This window comes from Macaca fascicularis, chromosome 1 (genome assembly GCF_037993035.2).
Source record: "Macaca fascicularis isolate 582-1 chromosome 1, T2T-MFA8v1.1".
In the NCBI taxonomy this organism is placed as follows: domain Eukaryota; kingdom Metazoa; phylum Chordata; class Mammalia; order Primates; family Cercopithecidae; genus Macaca; species Macaca fascicularis.
In genome coordinates, this window is record NC_088375.1 from 167,667,109 (window position 1) to 167,690,584 (window position 23,476).

Sequence of the window (23,476 nt, forward strand, 5' to 3'; positions counted from 1 at the left end):
ATTTTTTATTAATACTACATGAAAAATTTGTTTAAAAGAGAAAACTGCCCGGCCTTGGTGGCCCACGTCTTTAATTCCAGCACTTTGGGAGGCCAAGGTAGGGGGATCACTTGAGGCCAGGAATTTTAGACCAGCCTGGCCAACACAGTGAAGTGCTGTTTCTACCAAAAAATATAAAAATTAGCTGAGCATGGTGGCGTGCACCTGTAGTCCCAGCTACTTGGGAGGCTGAGGCAGGAGAATCACTTGAACCCATGTGGCAGAGGTTGCAGTTAGCTGAGATCGCACCAGTGCACCCCAGCCTGGGCAACACAGTGAGATCCTGTCTCAAAAAAAAACCAGAGAAAATTAGGTTTTATTTTTGTATTAGTGTATTATTAATGTTAATTTTAATAAAACCTTGTAAATAAATCTATTTAATTTTAATTAGTTTAACCACAAGATTTTTATATGTTTTTAAATAGCCTCTTAAATTTAAACATTTTTAAAAATATTTATTTTTACTTTTTTAATTAAAAACTTTTTAAATGTTTATACTAGGCAATATCTTTTTATTTTTACAAAAACATATTTTTATGTTTTTTTATAACCTTTATGAAAAACACATTTTCCTTTTTGAATATACTTTGCATATTGAATTGTTTATTTTAATATCTAGTTTATGTATTTTAATTATGATAGTATCTCTTAGTAATTCTTATTTTTAGTGAAAAAACCTAGGAAATAAGTAATTTTAACTATATGTAGAGTGCAAAACAAAGAATAGAGCTGTGAACACAATGCCTGGAAGAGTTAATCCTTAGTATGGCCAAGAGACATGGTTGGGCTAGGGAGGACAGGGCCTGGGTGTTGTCCCTAGACCTTACCATGGTTGTTTGCCTAGACATTAGAATCTAAAGTCTCAAATTTACAGACATAAGCTCACAGATAAATTATAATAATAAAAAATATTATAGAAGTAACAGTTCTGTGACTTTAAAACATTTAGTAGAGCCAGTATAAACCTGTCTGATCAATCCAACCAGGACAAAAAAAAAAAATCTGACTTAAAATTTGAAGACATTTTAATTTTATTTTACTAATAATTTTTAAACTTTTAATTTATTAAGGATTACTAAAATCATGTGAACTTGAAAATTATTTGTGCTTATTTATGAGTACTAACTTATAAGTTAATTTGATATGTAGACAGCATATATACACATAGACATGTATATATAAAAATATAGATGGACACAAATAAAGAGTTTATAGCTTTGGTTTTAAAATTTTAGCCATAAGACCAGTAAAACTCACTAGTTTAAAGGAAAGTTGGATTTAAACTTTGTTTTTGTAAGTGAAAAAGATTGAAGTGCATCTGTCTCACATGGCCCAAGCCCTTATTGTGTTTTAGAGAAAATAGGGTAGTAAATTATGTTTTATAGTATGGAGAGAGAATTTATATTTTTTAAAAGGAGTTTGAATGGTTAGTGGAAGATTAAAAATGGATGTCAAGGTAACAGAATTATAGGAACTTACAGGATTTTATAAGGGCACTAATTTTATTTAGAGGGGCATTGTAAAATTTAATCTGTTTTTTAACTGGATCACTGAGCTCAGGCAGAGCCCATTAAGGAACAGGGTCAACGAAGTATCTGTACTTTTTAGGGCCTAATAATTAAAATATGCGGAAAGTAGGCACTGTTGAAAGGCAGAACATACAGAGCTTTAAAACTTTAGAATTTTACTTTTACATTGAATCCCACATCCCCAGAAAGAAAAATGCCATGAAACCAGGTTATGCAATGCCTGTATAGTGTACTTTGATACAAAGACATTTTTTAAAGTATTTAAACTACATCTTTTAAATCTAAACTCACAAAGAAACAAGTAGTCTCTTGTAGTAATAATCGTTTACTGTAAACAGCTGTTACCAGTCACCTCTAAAACTGTAGCTCTTATGGTGGTGATGACTCACCACTCATCACACACACAAAGGTCACTTTCTCCCACAGTACAAGAAAGGGGGTAGATGGCATCCTTTTTTGTGTTTCTTAAGGGATCTCAATCATTAGAAGTCCCCTCTAGATTCTTTTATGTAGTACCAAAGACAGCAAAGCGGAGGAAGGAGGAATAGGAAGGAATAAGAGTAAATGGGAGAGAAATATATATTTTTTGAGACAGGGTCTCACTCTGTTACCCAGGCTTAAGTGTAGTGGCACAATCATGGCTCACTGCAGTCTCGACCTCCCGGGCTCAATTGATCCCCCCATCTTAGCCTCCTGAGTAACTGGGACTACAGACATCTGCCACCATGCCTGGCCAACTTTTATTTTATTTTATTTTTTTATAGAAACAGGGTTTTGCCATGTTGCCCAGGTTAGTCTTGAACTCCTGGGTTCAAGTGATTTGCTCACCTCTGCTTCCCAAAGTACTGGGATTACAGGTGTGAGCCTCTGTGCCTGGCCCAATTTCTAAGAAAGGAATTAAAATATAAGAGTCTAACTTTAAAAAAAATAATTAAAAAAAAAAGTTTTAGTCTACTGAAAAAAAATTTAAGAACAGGAGATCTCTCTCTCTCTCTCTCTCTCTCTCTCTCTCCCTCTCCAGGATATATGTTCTTAAATTATATATGTATGTATAATTTGAACATCAGGTTTTAATTAAGCTGGCTTTTAACCACAAAGCTCTTTTTAAAAAATCTTTTTAAAATCTATTACCAGATTTTAGCTGGGGGGACAAACAGATATTTTTGCCTTTTGAATTTTTTTTATTGAAGATACCCTCGCAAGTGAAACTAGTAAGACTTAACCAAAGTTATGACTTAACTAAGGATGCACTTGGCATTTCTAAAGAGGTGGATGGGTACCCCAAAAAGTCAAAGTCACATGAATATTGAGCCAAAAGGGGCCGATTCTCTGACCAGGAATTGAACCCAGGCTGTGGTGGTGAATTGCCAGCCATAAGGTACAGCAACCTTTACTGTGAATCCCACTGGGGATCTAAAGCAGGGAGTGTGAGCTTACAAAGGATTTTAACTTTGTTTTAGGTCAGATTTTTGCTCCTTTAATTTTGTCAAGAGAATTTTTAAGACTAACCATGACACTATTATGTGTCTTTAAAAAAAAAAAAGTGACCTTCTCATCAATTGTTTAGAATAAGAGATCTCTTAAAATTTTTTTTTCTTTTAATTTGGGAGTCTAATTTAAAGGATCCATCTTTTGACTGTTGAATTTTTAATGGTGTACTTATTTTAATAGTGACTCAATCTAATAGTCTCTTTATGGAAAACCCAGGATGTAATTTTTTAGGTTTAGAAATGTTTTCTTGGAGAGGGCATAGAAGAGCCTACTATCCCAAAGTTCCCATGCCCCGCCCCCACAAAAAAAATGTATTGCCAAGAATAGGCTCAGATAGTGAAAGGTTCTAATTATCATGGATGGTCTCCAGTAACCCACAAATATATGGGGTCCCACCAGTCACAGACCTGTTAATCTGTGACAGTGGGTAGGCCCTCATAGGATTGGACTTTTTTCGTACTAAGCAGGCAACAAAGGTTGAGATGACAAAAGCCCCTTGTAGATGAGACTTTTTATGACAGACTCTCCTAAGAGCTTGACACATTTGGAACAAAATCTTGGGTTTCTAGCCATTTTTAGACTGGCCACGTGACATGACTCAAAAGTCATGCCCCAAGATGGCAGAGACCAAGAGAGAGTGTGCTTCCACTTGATCAGAAGTCAAACTTTCCAGGGCATAAAATGACAAGAGAGAACCTCAAGCAGTACCCTAATTTTTATGACAGCAACACAGACAAAGATAAAGGAAAAGACTATTTTGAGGAAGAAAGGAATCAAACAATTTGAATATTCATGCCACAGGTACCAAAAGCTACAACCAAGACTCGTCACACAAATCTTTTTCTCCCATTAATCAAGATTTGGGCTCGGTGGCTCTATAGGTGGGCGTGGTGCCTCAACTCCTGTAATCTCAGCACTTTGAGAGGCTGAGGCAGGTGGACTGCCTGAGCTCAGGAGCTCAAGACCAGCCTCAGCAATATGGTAAACTTCATCGCTACCAAAAATATAAAAAATTAGCCAGCGGTCCCAGCTGCTTGGGAGGCTTAGGTGGGATGATTACTTGAGCCTGGGTTGCAGAGGTTGCAGTGAGCTGAGATTGTGCCACTGCACTCCAACCTGAGAGACAGAGGGAGACCTGATGGCAAAAAATACAAAAAGATTCTGGAGAGGAAAAAGAAAACAGTGTGTTTTTTTTTTTTTTTTTTAACCATCCACTTGATCAGATTCCACAGGGAGAAAGAGGTCTGGAGCCTGGCTGGTAAGAAATTTTTATCTTATGCTGGCTGATGAGGTCCTGGATTATCTTTGCTGCAGCTTCCAAAAGAGCAGAACAGCTTTGGTGACCCTGCTTACTGTGTCAAAACTGTAGGGACCAAGGGAAAAATTGCTTAAAAATCAGCTCACAAAAGACAGACTAGTAAAATAAAAGGTATCTAATTTATTAATGTGCATATGGAGAATATTGCAGAGTGACCACGTAACCTCCCAGGGGGGTGTAGAAGCTTATATACTATCTTGAAGTTAGAGAAAGAATGGGGGCTTAGATTGGGCAAAAATAGGTTATAGGAGGGACAGAAGGCTTGGCTAGCAAAAGTGGTCTTGTTATACAGATGAAACCTCACGGGTAGCAGCCCTTGGAGACAATAGATGATAAATGCTTTTTTAGACCTTGAAAGGTGTCAGACTCTCAATTAATGTTTCCTAGATCTGGACAAGGGGAGGCCTGGCTGCAGTCAGTGTAGATTTTTCTACAAATGTAAATTTCCCTCACAAAAGACAGCTTTGCAGAGCTACTTCTTTTTGCTAACTTTCTGACAGCTATCTTAATTACTGTATGTTAAAGAAATATATTTGGGGGTAAAATATTTTGGTGTCCTGCAACTCCAAATCTGAAATCCAAAATGCTTGCTCCAGAATCTAAAACTTTTTGAATGCCGGCATGATATTCAAGGGAAATAATCACTGAAGCATTTGGATTTTTGAATTTGAGATATTCAGCTGGCAAGTGTAATGGAAATATTACAAAATCTGAAATCTGAAATATTTCGAGTCCTGAGTATTTGGGACCTGATAAGGGATATTCAGCCTCTAGTTTAAATTTTAGAAACTTATTTTTTGTTTTTATGGTCTTAGGATAATTAAAAGGGAGCCAGAAGATGTTTGCACCTGGGAGTGTCAGAAGTGATTTTAGGTATAATACCTTGAGATGACTTCCCATGTGTTTTCTTAAGATACCAAGGAGGATTCCTCTAAAAACAGTCATTATATTGGTAAAGTCCCCACCATTCCCTTTTTTCCATTTTAGAAGAAGAGGCAAAGATACTTTAGGTTCTGGGGGTACATGTGCAGGTTTGTTACATGGGTAAATTGTGTGTCACTGAGGCCTGGTGCACAGACCATCCTGTCACCTAGGTAGTGAGCATAGTACTCAACAGGTAGTCTTCCAGCTCACACCCCCCTTTTACCCTCCCACCTCAAGCAGCCCCCAGTGTCTGTTGCTCCCATCTTGGTATCCATGTATATCCAGTGTTTAGCTCCCACTTTCAAGTGAGAGCAGGTGGTGGTTGGTTTTCTGTTCCTGTGTTAGTTTGCTTAGGATAATGGCCTCCTGCTGCAACCGTGTTCCTTCAAAGGACATGATTTCATTCTTTTTTGTGGCTGCATTGTATTCCATGATGCTTATGTACCACATTTTCTTAATCCAGTCCATCATTAATGGGCATCGTGGTTGACTGCATGTCTTTGCTATTAGGAATAATGCTGCAGTGAATGTAAGAGTACATGTGTCTCTTTGGTAGAACAATTTATTTTCCTTTGGTGATATAACCCAGTAGTGGGATTGCTGAGTCAAATGGTAGTTCTGTTTTAAGTTCTTTGATAAATGTCCACACTGCTTTCCACAGTGGCTGAACTAAATTTACATTCTCCCCAACAGTGTATAAATAAGCATTCCGCTTTCTCCCCAACGTCACCAATATCTGTTGTTTTTTGACTTTTTAATAATAGACATTCTGACTGATATGAGATGGTATCACATTGTAGTTTTGATTTGTGTTTCTCTGATGATTAGTGATGAGCCTTTTTTCATATATTTATTTGCTGCATGTATGTTTTCTTTTGAGAAATATCTGTTCATGTCCTTTGCCTGTCAATGGTGTTATTTGTGTTTGTTGAATTAGGTTGCTTATCAATTCTGGATATTAGACCTTTGTCCAATGCATAGTTTGTGAATATTTTCTCCCATTCTATTGGTAGTATTCTTTAGTATTGGCAAAAGCATTTATCTTCTGGGGAAATAGATTGGGAAGAGGTTAATGTCACTGTTTTCTTAATAGTGTTCTTCCTTATACTATACTCTTATTAGGATTGGTGGGTTTTCGTTGTTTGTCTTTTGTTTATTTGTTTTTGTATTTTAAGGACAGATATTTGGATGAATTTTATATATATTTAAGAAACTCCGTTAAGCCTGTGTAACAGTATATTACTATTTTTATTTTTAGAATATATTAATAACTTATATTGGAATGGTCTTTGGTGGAGATTATATTTTCACGTGGACAAACTTCATTGGTTTAAATATCAGGTAAGTAAAACAATTTAAATTGAAAAATCGGGATTGGATATTCAAATAATGTCACAATAAGGTTAGGCTATTAAATTAATGGAAAATTTATTCATTATTAAACATATATGGAGTGCCTTCTATGTGCTAGATATTTAATGTCTCTACATAATGCTTTTTAAGAAGCAGGGAGAGGTCGGGCGTAGTGGCTCATACCTATAATCCCAACACTTTGGGAGGCTGAGGTGGACAGATTGCTTGAGCCCGGGAGTTTGAGACTAGTCTGGGCAACATTGTGAAACTCCGTCTCTATAAAAGAATACCAAAATTACCTGGGTGTGGTGGTGCATGTCTGTAGTCCCAGCTACTTGAGAGGCTGAGGTGGGAGGATCACTTAAGCCCAGGAGGTCAAGGCTGCAGTGAGCTGTGATTACATTGCATTCCAGCCTAAAATAAATAAATAAATAAAATTAAAAAAAAATAAAAGTGGAGGGTGGAGAAAATGCTTCTATATTCTATTTAGAGTATTAGGGAATCTTTTCTAGAAGTTGAACTCCCTTTGTTTAGCCTTGAAAGCACTCTATTATGCTAGCTGGCAGTGCAGTGTTCTCTAGAAATATAGGGCTAAAGAAGAATAACATAACCACAATTATTTGATGTGTGTCTGACCTCAGACGTATTATTACCTTTCTTTAGACCTTACATGTCTTCATCAGTGAGGGGGTTACTTGTATTGTTTGAAAGATCTTTTTCAGTTCTTGAATTTTGAATCCCATTGTTTTAAATATTCTTTACATGCCTAAAAATGATCAAATTTCCGTTTGGGCCAGACCTCTGTCTTCAAGTCAGACTTGTCTAGTTAACAGTCCACTTGACACCTCCTGCTGACATGTCTAAAACTGAACTGTTTATTTCCTTCAAAGTCTGTGCTACCCATCATCTCTATCATCTTAGTTGATGGAGACTCCATCCTTCTAGCTACCTGGTTCAAAAATCTTGGCATTATCCTTGACTTTTCTATCTCATGTCTAATATCCAGTGTGTTAGCAAATTTTGTTGGCTTTACCTTCAGAAACTATCCAACAGAAGATCTCTTGTCACTATTAGCATTGCTTTCATCCTCAGCTGAGCTACATTGTTGCCCTAGTCTTATACAGTTTTATCCCTGGTTTGACTCATCCACCTCCCTCTCCTGCTGTCAGTTCTCAACAGAGTAGGCAGTTCATTCTTTGCAAAAGGTAAGTCTGAATATGTCATTCTTTTAATGCTCCCATACTCCCCGCCCCATGACTATTGAAGTTCCAAAGTCCTTACAAGGCCCTACTAGATCTAGCCCCTGTTTACCTCTCCAACTTTAGCCACTGCTTCTCTTCTTCTCCCTTACTCTACTTCATCCATATAGACCACCTTGCTGTTCCTCTAGGATGTTTGGTGTGCTCCCTCTTTAGGACCTTTGGACTGAATATTTTCTCTGCCTGGAATATACTGCCAGATATTTGCGTGGCTAACTTTTATGCCTGTAAGTTTTTCCTCAGATGTTATCTTCTCAAGGAAATCTACCTGGACCAAACAAAAACATGAAGGTGGAAATGCAGTTGTTGGATGAGGGCTGGGGAGAATGGGCAGTAGGCAGTCCAGTGTGATTAGTGTAAGAGGGATTTCACAAGGATAATTCTGGAAAAGTAGGTCAGTAACCGAGAGTGAGGTGCCTCTCAAATGTCTCATAACGGAGGAAGAATGAGTGCCCAACTTGGAAGACATTCTGTGAGATACCAATAGACTGCAGATGGTAGAGGTTGGGTCAAAACTTGCTTACTTGCCATACAGTTAAGATCTAGTTAGGATGATCAAAAACAGAAAAACCTTGAGGATGAAGAGAAGCAGCAATTGCCAAAACCCCTTTCATCTTTTTACTGTTCACTGATATTAGCCCCCAGTGTACCTTAGCGTTTTGACTTTTACGTCTCTTGGGTGGCCACTGCATGCTACTTAACCTTGTGAAATGATCTATTGTCTCATATAATTGAAGTATATAATTTAACGTATGTTAATATACATATAGCATAACATCTAACATATAATATATAATAACATAACATATATAACATATTAATATTATAACATTGTCATATAATTATATAATGTAATTCCTATGTCAATCCTGTAAGAATGGTATTATAATCTCCATTTCACAGGTGTGAGGGAACTGAGGTTCTAAGGGGCTAAGTAACTTGCCCCACATCATAGAGCTTTGTAAGTGGCAGCGTGCACACAGTTAGATTCTCTTTATTCAACGCAATGACATCTTTGTGTTTCTGTCTGTTCAGATTGGAAACCTTTGAAAGATGGTAGATACAGAGGCAGTACAGCTCTGCTGTATTTAACTGGTGAGAAAGAAAATGGGAAAAGTCTTCCTAAAAGTTGCTGTATGGAGAGTGAAGATGGGTGTCCTTGGTCATTGTGGGAAGAATGTACCCAGAAACCCAGTTTCAGTGATTTGGCAGGAATTTTGTTTGTTAGGAAATAGCAGTATAAGGCAAACTCTTGGTTCATAAGTTTTGATGTAGATTGGCTTATTTGACATATAGAAGGCAGGTTCTAATCTGGGAGGCAGAGGTACCTGCCTAGACACATGAACAGACATGTCAGTGATGAGATATGAAAGAGGCAGCCTGGACGTTAGGACTGTTGTTCCCTGGCCACAGGGTCGCTATACTGAAAGCATTTTTAGTGTATATTTTTGGAATGGATATCTCATTGTTGGGGGCGAATGAATATGTCCATGACTATAGGTTTAGGAGAAGTAGACTGTTCGCATTGCTTTTGAAGATCAAAAGTGGATCAGAGCAGATCAAGTGGATTTAATAGATTCAATAGATTTGAAAGCAGTTTAGCACGTTCCAGTCAGATTTGCGGTATTCTAACAAGGCCCCTGTCTCAGGAACTATAGCTTTGTGTTTGTCTTCTGGTTGTCTCCCAGCTGTGTCTGCCACAGCAGGTCTCTGTGAGTTAAGATTTGGTAGTGCCACTTTGGGAGGCCGAGGCGGGTAGATAATAAGGTCAAGAAATCGAAACCACCCTGGCCAACATGGTGATACCCCATCTCTACTAAAAATACAAAAATTAGTTGGGCGTGTTGGGGTGCGCCTGTAGTCCCAGCTACTCAGAGGCTGAGGCAGGAGAATCGCTTGAACCCTGGAGGAAGGAGGTTGCAGTGAGCCGAGATGGCACCACTGCACTCCAGCCTGGCAACAACAACAAAAGAAGAGTTGGTAGTGCTATTGTTTGAAGATTAGACATGAAAATTGCTTGAAAATTTTTTAAACGGCATAAATCTAGGCTTGCATAATGATTTTACCCTATTTTTAATATGCATGTTTTAACTTTTTAAAAGAAAAATCTTGACCAGTTCTAATACAAGGGGTTCTTCTTTTAAAAAATGAATATTTAGGATGATCTAATGTGTTAACACCAATTTCAGAGTACCAGAAGGTATCAACTTTCATGTGAATATTTATGAGGCCAATAGATTAGTTAAAGGGTCTCTGTTTAAAGTAGTGGAAGATCTTGATTTAGAATCATTTAGTAGTGATGTGTAAAAATTCAGATATAACCCTTCTCCCCTTCAAATCTGGGCTTTTCCTCATTTTCCCTTTCCCTTCCTTCCAGTTTTCCCCTTCCCCAAAGCTGCTAGAGAGCAACTTACATAGTTTCTTCCCAAAGCATTTACTCGTCACTGTGTAACACATAGTATGCTTGCTGAGGAACGTTCAGTTCTCTTCAGGTGGTTCATGAATTGCCCTTTCTGAAAATTATATTTGATAATGATCAAGTCAGTAATAAAGATGAAATTAAAAATATTTTATTGTTGCCTCAAGTTACAACCATGTGGCAATAGTGTGCCCCCTCTTTCATTATGTTACATCTCCTTGCTCTATGGTGTGAATGTTTGTGTTCGCCCAAAATTTGTTTGTTGAACTCTCAACTCCCAAAGTGATGGTATTAGGAGGTAGGGCTTTGGGAGGTGATTAGGTCATGGAGTTGGTGTCCTCATGAATGAGATTAGTGCCCTTATGTAAGATATCCCAGAGCATGATGAGAAGATACTGTCTGTGAACCAGAAAGAGAGCCCTCTCTAGACATTGAACCCGCCTTGATCTTAGACTTCCCAGCCTCTAGGACTGTGAGAAATAAATTTCTGTTGTTTATAAGCCACCATTTATGGTATTTTGTTACAGCTGCCCAAATGGAGTAAGATGTTTATTATTATAGTACCTTACCTTTTGTCAGCAGGGCATAGCCCCTCTGGTCTGTGAGTGTCAGGGCTGACAGGGAAGGTAGGAGAGAAGAGAATGAAGAGATTATTCATGTAATCTCATTTAATCCTCAGACAAGCTTAGACAGATAACAGTATTCTTATTTGATGAATACAGAAATGGATTAATTTGCGCAGGGTCACATAGCTAGTGTAGATTGAACATCTAAGATCCAGAATGCTCCAAAATCTGGAATTTTTGAATGCTAACAGGACGCTCAAAGGAAATGCTCTTTGGAACATTTCAGAATTGGGATTTGGATGCTCGGGCTGGCAAGTATAATGCAGATATTCCAAAATTTGAAATCGTAAATACTTCTGGTCCCAAGCATTTTAGATAAGAGATACTCAACCTATAGTATGTTCAGGATTTGAACCAAGACCTAACTGTAGAGTCAATGTTTTTTTCAATACACTGACTATGCTGGGAATATAGGATCTGGAATTATCATTAGGGCTAAGCCTGGAATAAATTCCAGGACATTCTTTGTCTTTTTCTATCCTGTGCTTCCCCAGTATTCCTATCCAGTTTAAATAGGGTTAATATGAACATCAGAGATTGTCTCAACAGGAAAAATAAGAAACATTTTTATTTTTTAGGTGGTTGTGGGAAGGGGAAGCTAGAGAAAGGTAGGATGAAAGAAAGGAGAGGTAACTCTTCTACTTTGTTTTGGGGTGGGTTTGGAGGCAGAGGGAAATTGACTGTCATGTGGATGGGTGTACATGTGAACCTTAAAGAACTTTTAGCTTCAGTCAAAAAGACTTCAGTAAGCCATCTTCTTGGGTCCAGTCCAGCTACCAGGGAAGTAATCTACTTGAGGTACTAGAAAAACCAGAAAAGTTTCTAGGAGAGTCATATCAAATTCCAGAAAAAATTAAATGGGAAAAAGCTGCTAGATGAAGGAAAAGATGAAGCTCTATGAACATTGGCATAAGCTCTATGAACATTGGCATAAGAATTGGGTTCATGGCAGGCGCGGTGGCTCACTCCTGTAATCCCAGCTCTTAGGGAGGTAGAGGCGGGAGGATAGCTGAGCCCAGAAGTTCACGACCTGCCTGGGCAATATAGTGAGACCCCATTCTCCACAGAAAGGGGGAAAAAAAGACCAAAAAAAGTGTAAGAATTGGGTTCATGTGTCCCCTTTCCTCAGGTGGGGTGATGGGGGATACTCAGTTTAGCAGTTACTTACTGTGTTGCTAAAAAGTGCCAGGCCAATTGCAAGAGACTCTGTGCAGCTAAAAGAATTGAGGCCATGGGAAATTAACAAGATGATAAGGACAAAATGAGGATGGATAACTAATATCCAGTGGCACAAGGGTCATAAGGGAGGCAGCAGTTGGAGTGGAGAAAGGCTGACCTGGGTTTTATTCTGGTCTATCATTAGGATGCTTTGTGACCCTGAGTAAGTTATCTTATGACTCTGGGACTTTCCTCATCTATAAAATGGACACCTTGGAGGGATATTGTACCTTGGAGGGATATTGTACCTTGCAGGAATATTGGGAAAATGGAAATGTATATAAAATGTTTGACAGGTAGACTTTAATAATTTGATTGCTCTTAAGTGCTGTGAGGTGCAGATGAGGAAAAGGAAGAATCTGGTTGGGAAGGTTCAATTGGAAGAGGCTTTATTTTGGGTTGATTGGGGTCTCAGAGAATGGCTAGTATTATGTGAGCATGTGTAGTCAAGAACAAGCGCCAGTGCCTGATCCCGCTTTCTTCCTAGTGGGAACAAGAGCTAGGCATCTCTCACACTCCTCCAGCTGGTCTGGGGCTGATGTCAGAGCCCAGAGGAGAACAGAACTAATTTTAAATAAGCAGCAAGTTCATGAGTCAAGTGGTCAGGCAGAAGATGAGGGCCAAATCCAGGGCAGAAAAATTGGAGCCCAGGTTAGGCACCCAGCTGGCTGGAATCCAAGGGAGTCCTGGGTGGCAGTCTCAGTGGAAGAGCCAGGGAAGGCAGGGCAGGAGTGGTCGGATCTGTGAGCTCTTCCAACCTACTTTCCACTTAGTGAATAGGGTAGAAGGCTGTGTATCCTAGGTGAGTTTGAGGTCCCCACAGAGAATGGACCAAGTAATCATTGTCACCAAAGAGTGATCCTTCTTGGTGGGATGTGCGATGGGTAAGTGAGGGGTATCAGCAACCACCTGTCATAGGCTGAAGGCCCAGCTGGTAAGTTCACCACTGTGAACTTGCTTTTAGTCAGAGAAAAACCAGCTCTGTGAATCTCATAGGGTCTGCATATTTAACTAATTTTGGATGCTTCCTATTAATGCCTATTTTTCTAAATGCAAAAAACATACAACTAAAAATTTACCTGTAGTGTCAGCATCCAGCTGTAACCACTGTTAATATTCTTCGTGTGTTCCTCGCAAACTTTTGTCTGTTCTAGTGTGTACTGATGTACATATTCATGTTCATTTAAATAAAATGAGATTAGACAATGCTTGATGTTTTATGATATATTTTCTCATAAAAATTTAAGCTGTCTCTAAAATTTAATATGTCAATGCCTGTTTTTATTTTATACCATTTTAATAGATGTATAGTACTTCGTTGTATGAATTTATACAATTCCCCACTATGAAACTTTACCCTTCATCTAATTTTTTGGTGTAAGTTTTTTTTTTTTTTTTTTAACCAAGTAAGTATTTACCCTAAAACCCTCCCTTCCTCCATCTCTTATAGTGGTTTTCTGTTTTGCAGCATTGCTGGGAGCCTGGTGTATTCCTATATCACTTTCACTGAAGAGCAGCTGAGCAAACAGTCAGAGGCTAGTAACAAGCTGGACATTAAGGGGAAAGGAGCAGTGTGACCAGAGGATTGCTTCATCTGATACGTAGGCCTAAGTTTTTAATCAACTCAGAACACTGGCAATTCCTACACAGACACTGAGGTGTCTTGATTATGGAGGAAATACCGTTCCATTGCACTTGTACAATCTGAGGATTGATTGCTGCCTTTTAAAATTTTATGATGAGAGAAACTTATAATTGACTCTATTTTAAATATGTTGTTTGAATTAATTTATATCAGACTGGAAAAGGTACTGGGCTTTTTAATTTATTTTTCTTCTATGCCGACAGTGAAACATCAGTGTTTTGAAAGTATTTTATTTCATAATTTGATATCCAGGTGTCCCTGAGAGCTGCATATATAATGTTTGCCAACTGGAGCTTCATCATTCAAATTGTTGCTGCATCTGGAGGCAGTTTAGCCTTTCCTCTGCTGGAAATGCAGACAAATATGTGAAATTTCTCTTCTTTGAATTTTATTTCTTATGATTGCATTGTCTTCGTCATATCGTCATTCCATTTGCCAAGGAAAACAGCTTTGGCACTATAAAAAGATGTAGGGCTTTGAAGTGTATTGCTGTCTACGTTAGCTTCCCTGACTTTCACAGGATGAGCAGAGTGCATTCCTTGAAAACATGTTCTTTTTTTGTTGTATAGAATGGGGATAATGAAGGGGGTGAGAAAGTAGGCCTTTTACTAATTTATTCATCTATTTGATTTATTGATTCAACTAACATGTTTTAAGTATATGTGCCAGGCATTGTGCTAAATACTGGGGATACAGAGATGTTTGCAGAGGTAGTTGAAACATCTCACTCCAACATAGTGACTGAGGTAAGGTTGTGAATTTAGCTCTGTTAAAATCATTCAGAAGATGTCACTAGGAGTAAGTTGTTTCAGCCCTCAAAAGCCGCAAGTCTGTAAATTGGATTAAAAACACCTGCCCTACCTACCCTGCAACAGTGTGAGTTCAAATGCTGCAATGTGAGATGAGGTACAAGTAAAGAGCTGTGTTTTGTAAACTAGTGCAGCTCAGCATTGACTCTCTAAGTAAGAACTGCAGACAGGCAAGTCTGTTTTCCGTTGCCTCCTTCCTTTGGGTTCAGTTGCTCTCTGGATGAATACGATGAGGTCCCACATTTCTGAATTTATTGGTTTGAGGGGAAAGGCTGGTTAGATTCTTCGTATTGTCACTGGTTGGTTTTTCTCTGGCAGTGTCAGTGTTAGAGATGTCATCTTCTTTCTTAAATGGCATGAGCAATGAGCAAACTTCCCTCCTTTCAACATTCCCACCTACATTATATGCCCCTTGGCTCACTTACTGAGCTTGCCAACTTCTCTCAAAACCATTGCTGCATTTTGGAAGAGCAGGTGTGAATGGGCATTGCCTAAATTGCCTCTTGGGGTAATCTGGAGGGTGGAGATTTTAACTCAAACATAATCCTATGACTTGACTCAGAGATATCCATTGACCTTGAGGATTAGTGTGTTTGCTCAGGCCAGTTGTGCAGCCAGTGTGCAAGAGATTTGGTGCCTTTGCACTAATGCACACACTAGTGTCTACTTCATTGGGTTTGGAATCCACTGGACTCTGTTGACCTAAACAGTTAGGGTTTTGATTTTTTTTTGATTTGAAAATTTATATTGAGATTGTTTTCATATTCCTCTCTTTCTCTTTTGGTTTGTCTTTTCTAAAGCCTGGCTGGTGGTGCTCTGTCCCTAGAATTATCCCTGCAGCCAACTCCCAAGTTACAAGCTTCATTAAGAGCCTTAGACTCACTGTTTTCTAGCATCTTCTGACCTGAGAAAATTCCACTGGGAGTAAAGGATATTATCTTGTGTCATATGGGTCTTACTCTCCCTATTTTACCAATGAGAAAACAAAACTCAGAGAAGGATGACTTGCTAATACATCAAACCCATGTCCTTTTTATTGAACTATGACTGCCATTTAATTAATCGCCCTTCCCCTATGAGGGACTTAGGAAACAGATCCTGAGTTCACTTGAGCCCTTTCAAAAAAGCAAGCAGTTGATTGAATTTGGTGTCAGAGAGAAGCATACTTTGCAAATCAGGAAGAGTGACAGGTTACCCTGTCCTGGAACCTTTATCCCACTTCCAGGCTGACTTTAGTTGGTAATGCACTTCTAGCTGTTAATGTTGCCAACACTTCTGGTTTTGCTTAGATATAGTGAAAGGGCATAGTGAGAGCTATTTATAGTGATTCTTTTCCTTCTGTCAGCAACATGAAGGAGGGACGTTTGAATAATTTTTGTTGTAGAATATTTCTTCATGAAAGGCTTTTGGGTGTGTTTAACAGTTGTTGGGCTAGAGCCCCACCAGGAGTTGAACTGCCTCTTGGGGGTCAGGTTCCCTAGGAGATCTGTCACCTCTTCAGGAGTATTTGAGAAAATTGTATAGTTACAGCTTCACTAAATGCACATGACAGGCTTCTGTGCCTTGGGAGCCCTGGCTTATGCTGAACCTTCTGGCTGACCAGAGCAGTACAGCAGCTTCTGCTTGCTGGATGCCTCCTTCAGCTGCTAACCAGCATTGCAAGATGGAGCAGTGTGAGCAAGCTGGAGACTGAATAGTCTTTTGGAGTTTGTGTTTTGATTTTTGCAGGCGTGTTACAATATACTGGTGATTTACCTGGTATTGTGGCACCTCCCAGAATCTGGTTTTTGCCCCATGTTTGATATTTACTAGAAATAAATGCAGAAATTCTTTGTCCTGTTAACTGCTTCCTGGGAGAAAAAGAGGCAATACAGAGTTAACTCCTTAATTTGCCCACGGAGACAGATGAGCTGTGGTGTTCCAAAAGACAAATTCTATGACTAGTGGCTCCTGTTCAATGTAAGTGAGGCCCTCTTTGGCCAATCTGCTTCTAGTCAAGGCTAAATGGATTGGAATAACCCTAGTTGGCCAGGCTACATGTTGCCAGCATGTCCTGTTGAGTTTTATTTGCCCCATGTGGCTGTGGACTTTATGAGTCAATCATTTATAGGCTCCAGTTTGCACCTAGTTTTTTTAAAAAAGTGCATTTACACGCTTTTGGTAGTCCTGTTTTCTCAAGAATCCATGGAGGGTTTTGGTCAGTACAGTTGATGCTGGATCCTCACAGGGAAACAGTGGAGTTTCACATTGAATCGGTTTGAAATGGCACCCCAGGACTTTGGGCCTGCCTTGCTTTACAGCCTCGTTCAGTGAGCAGAGATTTAGTGAGCAGCTGTTGTATGCCAAGCATTTTGCTAAGCTCTGGAAAAAAGATAAGACATGGTTCTTGCTTTCAAGGAGTGTGTAATTCTTTGGCCAGACATGATAACCTGGACCCTGAGTGGGAGAAAGGAGACAGATGAAAGGAGTCTGTGATTTCGTAACCAAGAACTGCCTGCATAGTTATGAGTATCACTGATTTTAGGGGTGCCCCACAGAGCTAAAGCATTTTTTTAATCTGAGATGACTTTCGTAACTCATGTTAATCTTCTAGCTCTGAGATAGCAACACAGCTCTTAGAATTCTGTAAGTAGCCTGAGGCCTCCTCTACTGTACATGTTCTTGTTTTCCCAAAACTGTAAGTTTGGTTTTTCCTATGAACAAGACTGTAATTGATTTTTCTCTCTCTGAGGAAAAATGTTCAGAATAAATGAGATAATGGATATGAAACTACTTAGCACAATGCCTAGTACATATTAGGCACTCAGCAAATGTGGCTACCGTGTCATTATTTCATAGTGAGACTCAAGGCAAAACAAGATTCTTAATTTATGGTCCATAAATGCTAGAGGCTTGGGCAATATGGTATATCCTGAAAAACATGACCCTGTATCTCATTGCCTCTAGAATCCTTAGGTAACAGTTTTTGTTCACTGTCTTTTCTTTTTTAAAAATATCTACTGGACACAATTGTGGCCATTACATGATGCAGGTGATTCTACCTGTTTTTAAAAAAGAACAAAATTGCTTTTATATTGTGATGGTACATTTTAATAAAGGGAAAAAAATTTCCCCCTACTGCCCCTCCCTTTTTTTTTTTTTTTTTTTTAAAAAAACAAGGTCTTGCTCTGTCACCAGCCAGGCTGGAGTATAATGGTGTAATCATAGCAGCTCACCACAGTCTCAAACTCCTAGGCTCAAGTGATCCTCCTGCCTTAGCCTGCTAAGTAGCTATGACTATAGGCATGTCCCATTACGCCTGGTTCATTTCTTCCCTTTTTTTTTTTTTTCCCCCCCAGTAAAGACAGGGTCTCACTCTGTTGCCAGACTGGTCTCAAACTCCTGGCCTCAAGTAACCCTTCTGTCTCAGCCTCCCAAAGTGCTGGGATTACAGGTGTGTGCCACATGTCTGGCCAGGAAAATTATTTTCTATCTTAAAGGAAGATAATTACATTTTAGAGTAGCAATTCAGTTAAATCTTTCTCAGTTTTTCATCTTAAGATGGCTCCTGCAAAGGCCAGCAGCGTTCCTTTTCCCCTCTCTGAATTGAAAGCAGTTGACCCCATGCTGCCCCTGCTTCCAGGCCTGTCTCGGTCGTCATATATTGTGAGTCCCTGGCACCATCACTGTTTTCTAAGCCAGTCTTCTAGGTCTTACTTTCAGGATGCTGCTTCATGGTATGAGGATATAGTTTACAGTGCTGTAGTTTTTTTTTTTTTAAAGCTTTGTTCTTTGAAAATACTTTTTAAAAAGAAATCTACTGGTTAGATTTATTGTCTCACAAAAATGTTTTTAGAGATTATTTTTTTCACAGGTGTTTTCTTTCTCATGCTGATGATCGACTGATTTTTGTCTACAGGTAACCTCTCAGTATTTTTTCATTTTAGAGTCTATTTACCAAATGACCATTTTAGTGTTAAAAGGTACTGAGGAATTGAGGTATGTAAATCAGGTGACATAAACATGAAAATTATGTGCCTAAATATTTTTGTAATGGTGTAAAATAAATACTTTTTCCTGAAAACAAGTATTAAAATTCCTTTGTAACTGCGTACAGAGACTAATCCAGAGCCAGAAGTCTGACCGTATTTTAGAGGTTGGCATCCTGTTAGTTGATTGAGACCCCGTATGTAGAAAATACTATTTTCTATACAAATGTTTTTATGAATAGTACATAGGACTGAATATCCAGTGTCTTGTGGCATACTTGTGGTAAATTAGAAGGAAAGAAATGCTAATCTTTCTGTTTTCAGGATGTTTCAACTGCATTATCAGGTTTCTAAGCTTCTGAGTAGCTTTACTCATCAAGTAGAGGCATTTTGGTACACGCAGACTCAACAGGGGTGGAAGCATATTAAGGTGTGTCAGAGGGAGAAGCATATTAAACCTTTTTTTAAGAAAAAGATTGTGGTAAAATACACATAAAATATACCATCTTAGACATTTTTAAGTGTACAGTTTAGTAGTGTTACATATATACACATTATTGTTCAACCAATCTCCAGAACGTTTCCTTGCAAAATTAAAACTCCATACCCATTAAACAGAAACTCACCATTTTCCCCTCACCTCAGTCATCGGTAACCACCATTCTTTCTGTTTCTATGAATTTGTCTACTCTAGATATTTTATATAAGTGGAATCGTACCATATTTGTCTTTTTGTGGCTGGCTTATTTCACATAGCGTAATGTCCTTCATGTTTTTCCATGTTATAACATATGTCAGAATTTCCTTCCTTCTTAAGGCTGAATAATATTCCATTGTATGTATACCACGTTGTTGAGCCAGTTTTGTTGATGGGTACTTGGGTTGCTTCTACCTCTTGGCTATTGTGAATAATCCTGCTATGAACATGTACAAATATTTTTCAAGATCCCACTTTTTTGTGTGTGTTTTTTAAGACAGAGTTTCACTCTTGTTGCCCAGGCTGGAGTGCAATGGCACCATCTTGGCTCACTGCAACCTCTCTTCCCGGGTTCAAGCGATTCTCCTGCCTCAGCCTCTGGAGTGACTGGGATTATAGGCATGTACCACCATGCCCATCTAATTTTTGTATTTTTAGTGGAGATAGGGTTTCACCATGTTGGTCAGGCTGGTTTCGAACTCCTGACCTCAGGTGATCCACCCGCCTCGGCCTCCCAAAGTGTTGGAATTACAGGCGTGAGCCACTGTGCCCAGCCAAGATCCTGCTTACTTTTCTTTTGGGTATATACTCAGAAGTGAAATTGCTGTATCATACGGTAATTCTAATTTTTTTGAGAAACCACTCGACTGTTTTCCATTATGGCTGCACCATTTTAGAATCCCACCAAGAGTGCACAAGGGTTCCAGTTTCTCCACATCCTCATCAACACTTGTTATTTTCTGTTTTTCAGATTGTAACCATACTAATGGATGTGTTGTGATAATCTCATTCTGGTTTTGATTTGTATTTTCCATTTAATGATTAGTGATGATGAGCATCTCATATGCTTGAGTTGGTGTTGAGTTGTAAGAATTCTTTATATTCTGCATTTTAACCCCCTTGGAAATATATATCTAAGGAGATATATATTTTTTTAACAGCTTTCCTCCTGTTTTCTAAGAATTTTGTAATTTTACATCTTAAATTTAGATCTTGAATATATTTTTTATTTCTGCATATGTTATAAATACATATTTAACCCTTTTAGATATAGGGTATCTGCATATATATACAGATACATCTTTATACATCTATATCTAAACGGGTTAAATATATATATAGATATAGATACATATCTAAAGGCGCTTAATTTTATATATATATATATATATATTTTTTTTTTTTTTTTTAAACACAGGGTCTCAGGCTGGAATGCAGCGGCATGATCACAGCTCACTGCAGCCTCAGTTTCCTGGGCTCAAGGAATTCTCCTACCTTAGCCTCCTGAGTAGTGGAGTGGAGGTACATACCACCACACCGCGCTAATTTTTTTTGTAGAGACGGGGTTTTGCCATTGCTGCCCAGGCTGGTCTCAAACTCCTGGACTCAAGCAGTCTGCCTGCCTGGGCCTCCCAAAATGCTAGGATTCCAGGTGTAAGGTGCTATACCCAGCCCCCTTATCAGATATATTATTTGCAAATACTTTCTCTCATTCCACAGGTTACCTTTTCACTCCTTTGATTATATCCATTGACTTTGATGCACAGCAAAGTTCTAAATTTTTATGTAATCCAGTTATTTACTTTTACTTTTGTTGCCTGTGCTTTTGGTGGCATATCCAAGATACACTGCCAAATCCAATGTGAGTTTTATAATTTTACATCTTAAATTTAGGTCTTGAATGTGTTTTGAGTTAATTTCTGTATATGTTGTAAAGTAAGGGTCCAACTTCATTCTTTTGCATGTGGATATTTCATTTTCCCAACACCATTTGTTGAAGAGATTGTCCTTAACGCATGTGTTTTAATCAACTTTAAAAAATCCTCTTAAAGTCTGATTTTTTTCTAATTTGTTGAAATTAGAATTCATCTTTGTGACAGCTTATTGTCTCACTTGGCTTCCTTGAAGCATAGGCTGTCCAGTATTGGGCAACACTAGAGAGGATGCACTGCTAAGAGGAGAAAGCACAGAGCTGGTGCCATTGTGTACCCACAGCGGGTCAGCAGTTACCAGGTAACTTCAATTCTTCTTTCCTACTGTTCTCATCACTTGGGGCCTATGTATCCATTGGTTCATCCATCCATCAAGCCAGATTGAGTTCACTGGGGCCAGCACCCATCCTCTAGTAGAGCCCTGGCATCTACAGATGAAGCTCAGAGAGGCACACTTGCCCAGTGTGGTCAGGGAGCCCACATTCAAACCCCAGTCTGACTTCAGACACCCTTGCTCTTTGCCACCATGCTAGGTTCTCGTTTCTCTTAGTCTCTCTGTAATAGACTTGGCAATACCAAACTCATCACCGCTCTATACTTGTCAAATGTTGTTTTTCATTCAGTGTTCACCCACTGTGGATTTAAAGCTTAAGCATGAGCTGGTGGCTGGTTTAATCTGAGAAGGCACAGCAGCCATGCCTTTCCAGCTGTGCTAAAGGTGCCCTCTTGTGGCAACACCTGCTTTCGGCAGCTAAATGATGGAAAGCAGTTTAAGAGGAAGGAAAAGCAGTATTTACTGAGGGCTGACTATGTGCTTTCACCAGGTTAGGGCTAAAATGTGCCTTTGCATATTTGGTCCTTCCAGCACTTCTCTGATGCATAAATGGTGGCTTCAGCCAGGCTAAGGAATTTGTCCAACTTCACTCACATGAGAAATGTAAACCTGGACTTTGATTCCAAAACCCTTTTCTTTCTGAGGAATACATTTCATATACCATCCCTCGTTGTTAGAGAAAGCAACAGGACGGTTTCGTCAAGAGTGCTTTATCATATCTGTGTATTTATTTTCAGATAATTTTTTTCAGTGAATATTTTTGAGGACAATGTCCACAAACGATGACAGAATTATGAAAATATAGCGGAGATATGCGTATGAATGTGTGGGAGGAGGAGTTTCATTCCACCTGGGAATGGTAGGAAAGGTTTCCTTGGAGAAATGGCGTTTGAGCTGATTCCTGAAAAACAACTAAGATTTGACTGAGAAAATACTGGCGGGACAGCCCTCCCACCTTCTAGGGCCTCTGTCCCACTCCTTGACTGGAGTGCATCTTTCCTTATAGTACGTGCCCTCATCTCTGTGGGTCTTCCTTGACCAGCCTGTCTGAAATAGGCTCCCCTGCTCTCACCACACCATGTTCTCTTCTCTCCCTTGCTTCATCTCCATAGCACTTCAAGCTCTATGAAGACAGAGGTTGGGTCTGGTTTTTTTTTTTTTTTTTTTTTGAGCATAGCAAGGCAGAAACATGGCCTCATTTGCATTTTAGAAAGATCACACCAGCTGCAGTATTTGTATTGTATACTGTAAGTCAGAGGTTGGCAAATTCAGATGTCTCACAGGGGCCAGGCGTGAATGCAAATGAATGCAGTTTAATAAATACTATAGTGAGTGGTGGGGCTTGGGGTGCATACCTTCTCAAAGGCATTGAAATAAAACAAAAAATCTGCCAGCCAGACTTAGCCCTTTGGCTACCAGCATGACTAAGTTGAACTACTACAGATCAGATTTGCGCTGTAACAGGATCACTGGGATTTCTGCGTGGATGACTGTCAGGTGGGGGTCGTGGAAGGGCAGGACTGAAGGTGAGTGCATCAGATAGAGCAGGCTGTTGTTCTAGTGAGAATGATGAGGTCCTAAAGTACAGCTGTTCCTTTTTTCAGAGAAAAGAAAAGGGATGTGAGTTATTTTAGGAATTAGAATTAATAGGTGGTAAGTCTCTTTCTTTTTTTTTTAAGTAAAGTCTCTTCTTCTTTATTTTTTCCTTTTTTGCCGAAATGTGTCTTCAGGAGACCATTTTAACTTTGGGAAATTTTTAAAATTAAGCATTTTATTTCATTGTTTTCAAGAAACCACCTTAAATACTTAATTAAAACTTGAGGCCTATATTGAAAACGGGTTCCCTGATAGTTTCCAGAACATTATTTGAAACACCTATTTCCTCAACTAAAATTTAAAAATTTAATAATCCACTAGGATGCTAAATAGACTTCACCCATTATCACTTTGGATTGTTTTTTTCTTTTTGAGACGGAGTCTTCCTCTGTCACCCAGGCTGGAGTGCAGTGGTGCGATCTTGGCGCACTGCAACCTCTGCCTCCCGAGTTCAAGTGATTCTCTTGCCTCAGCCTCCCGAGGAGCTGGGGCTACAGGCTTGCACCACCATGTCTGGCTAATTTTTGTATTTTTAGTAG

General features: G+C 39.0%; 1 protein-coding gene across 6 annotated transcripts in view; it reads left to right on the plus strand.

Annotated features, from left to right (window-relative positions):
* SLC35D1 (solute carrier family 35 member D1) overlaps window positions 1-18,693 on the plus strand; it is a 57,311-nt gene extending 38,618 nt beyond the window's left edge. For 4 of the 6 annotated variants that reach the window (XM_005543102.5, XM_005543103.5, XM_074004333.1 and 1 more), the window contains 2 exons: window positions 6,560-6,642; window positions 13,645-18,693. In XM_005543102.5, coding sequence (XP_005543159.1) covers window positions 6,560-6,642; window positions 13,645-13,753 — 192 coding nt within the window. In that variant the 3' untranslated portion in view covers window positions 13,754-18,693. Of the gene's footprint in view, window positions 1-5,192; window positions 5,325-6,559; window positions 6,643-13,644 lie in introns of those variants that run through there. The other 2 variants (XM_045369214.3, XM_074004336.1) reach the window with 1 other exon arrangement.
* The last annotated feature ends 4,783 nt before the right edge of the window (window positions 18,694-23,476 follow it).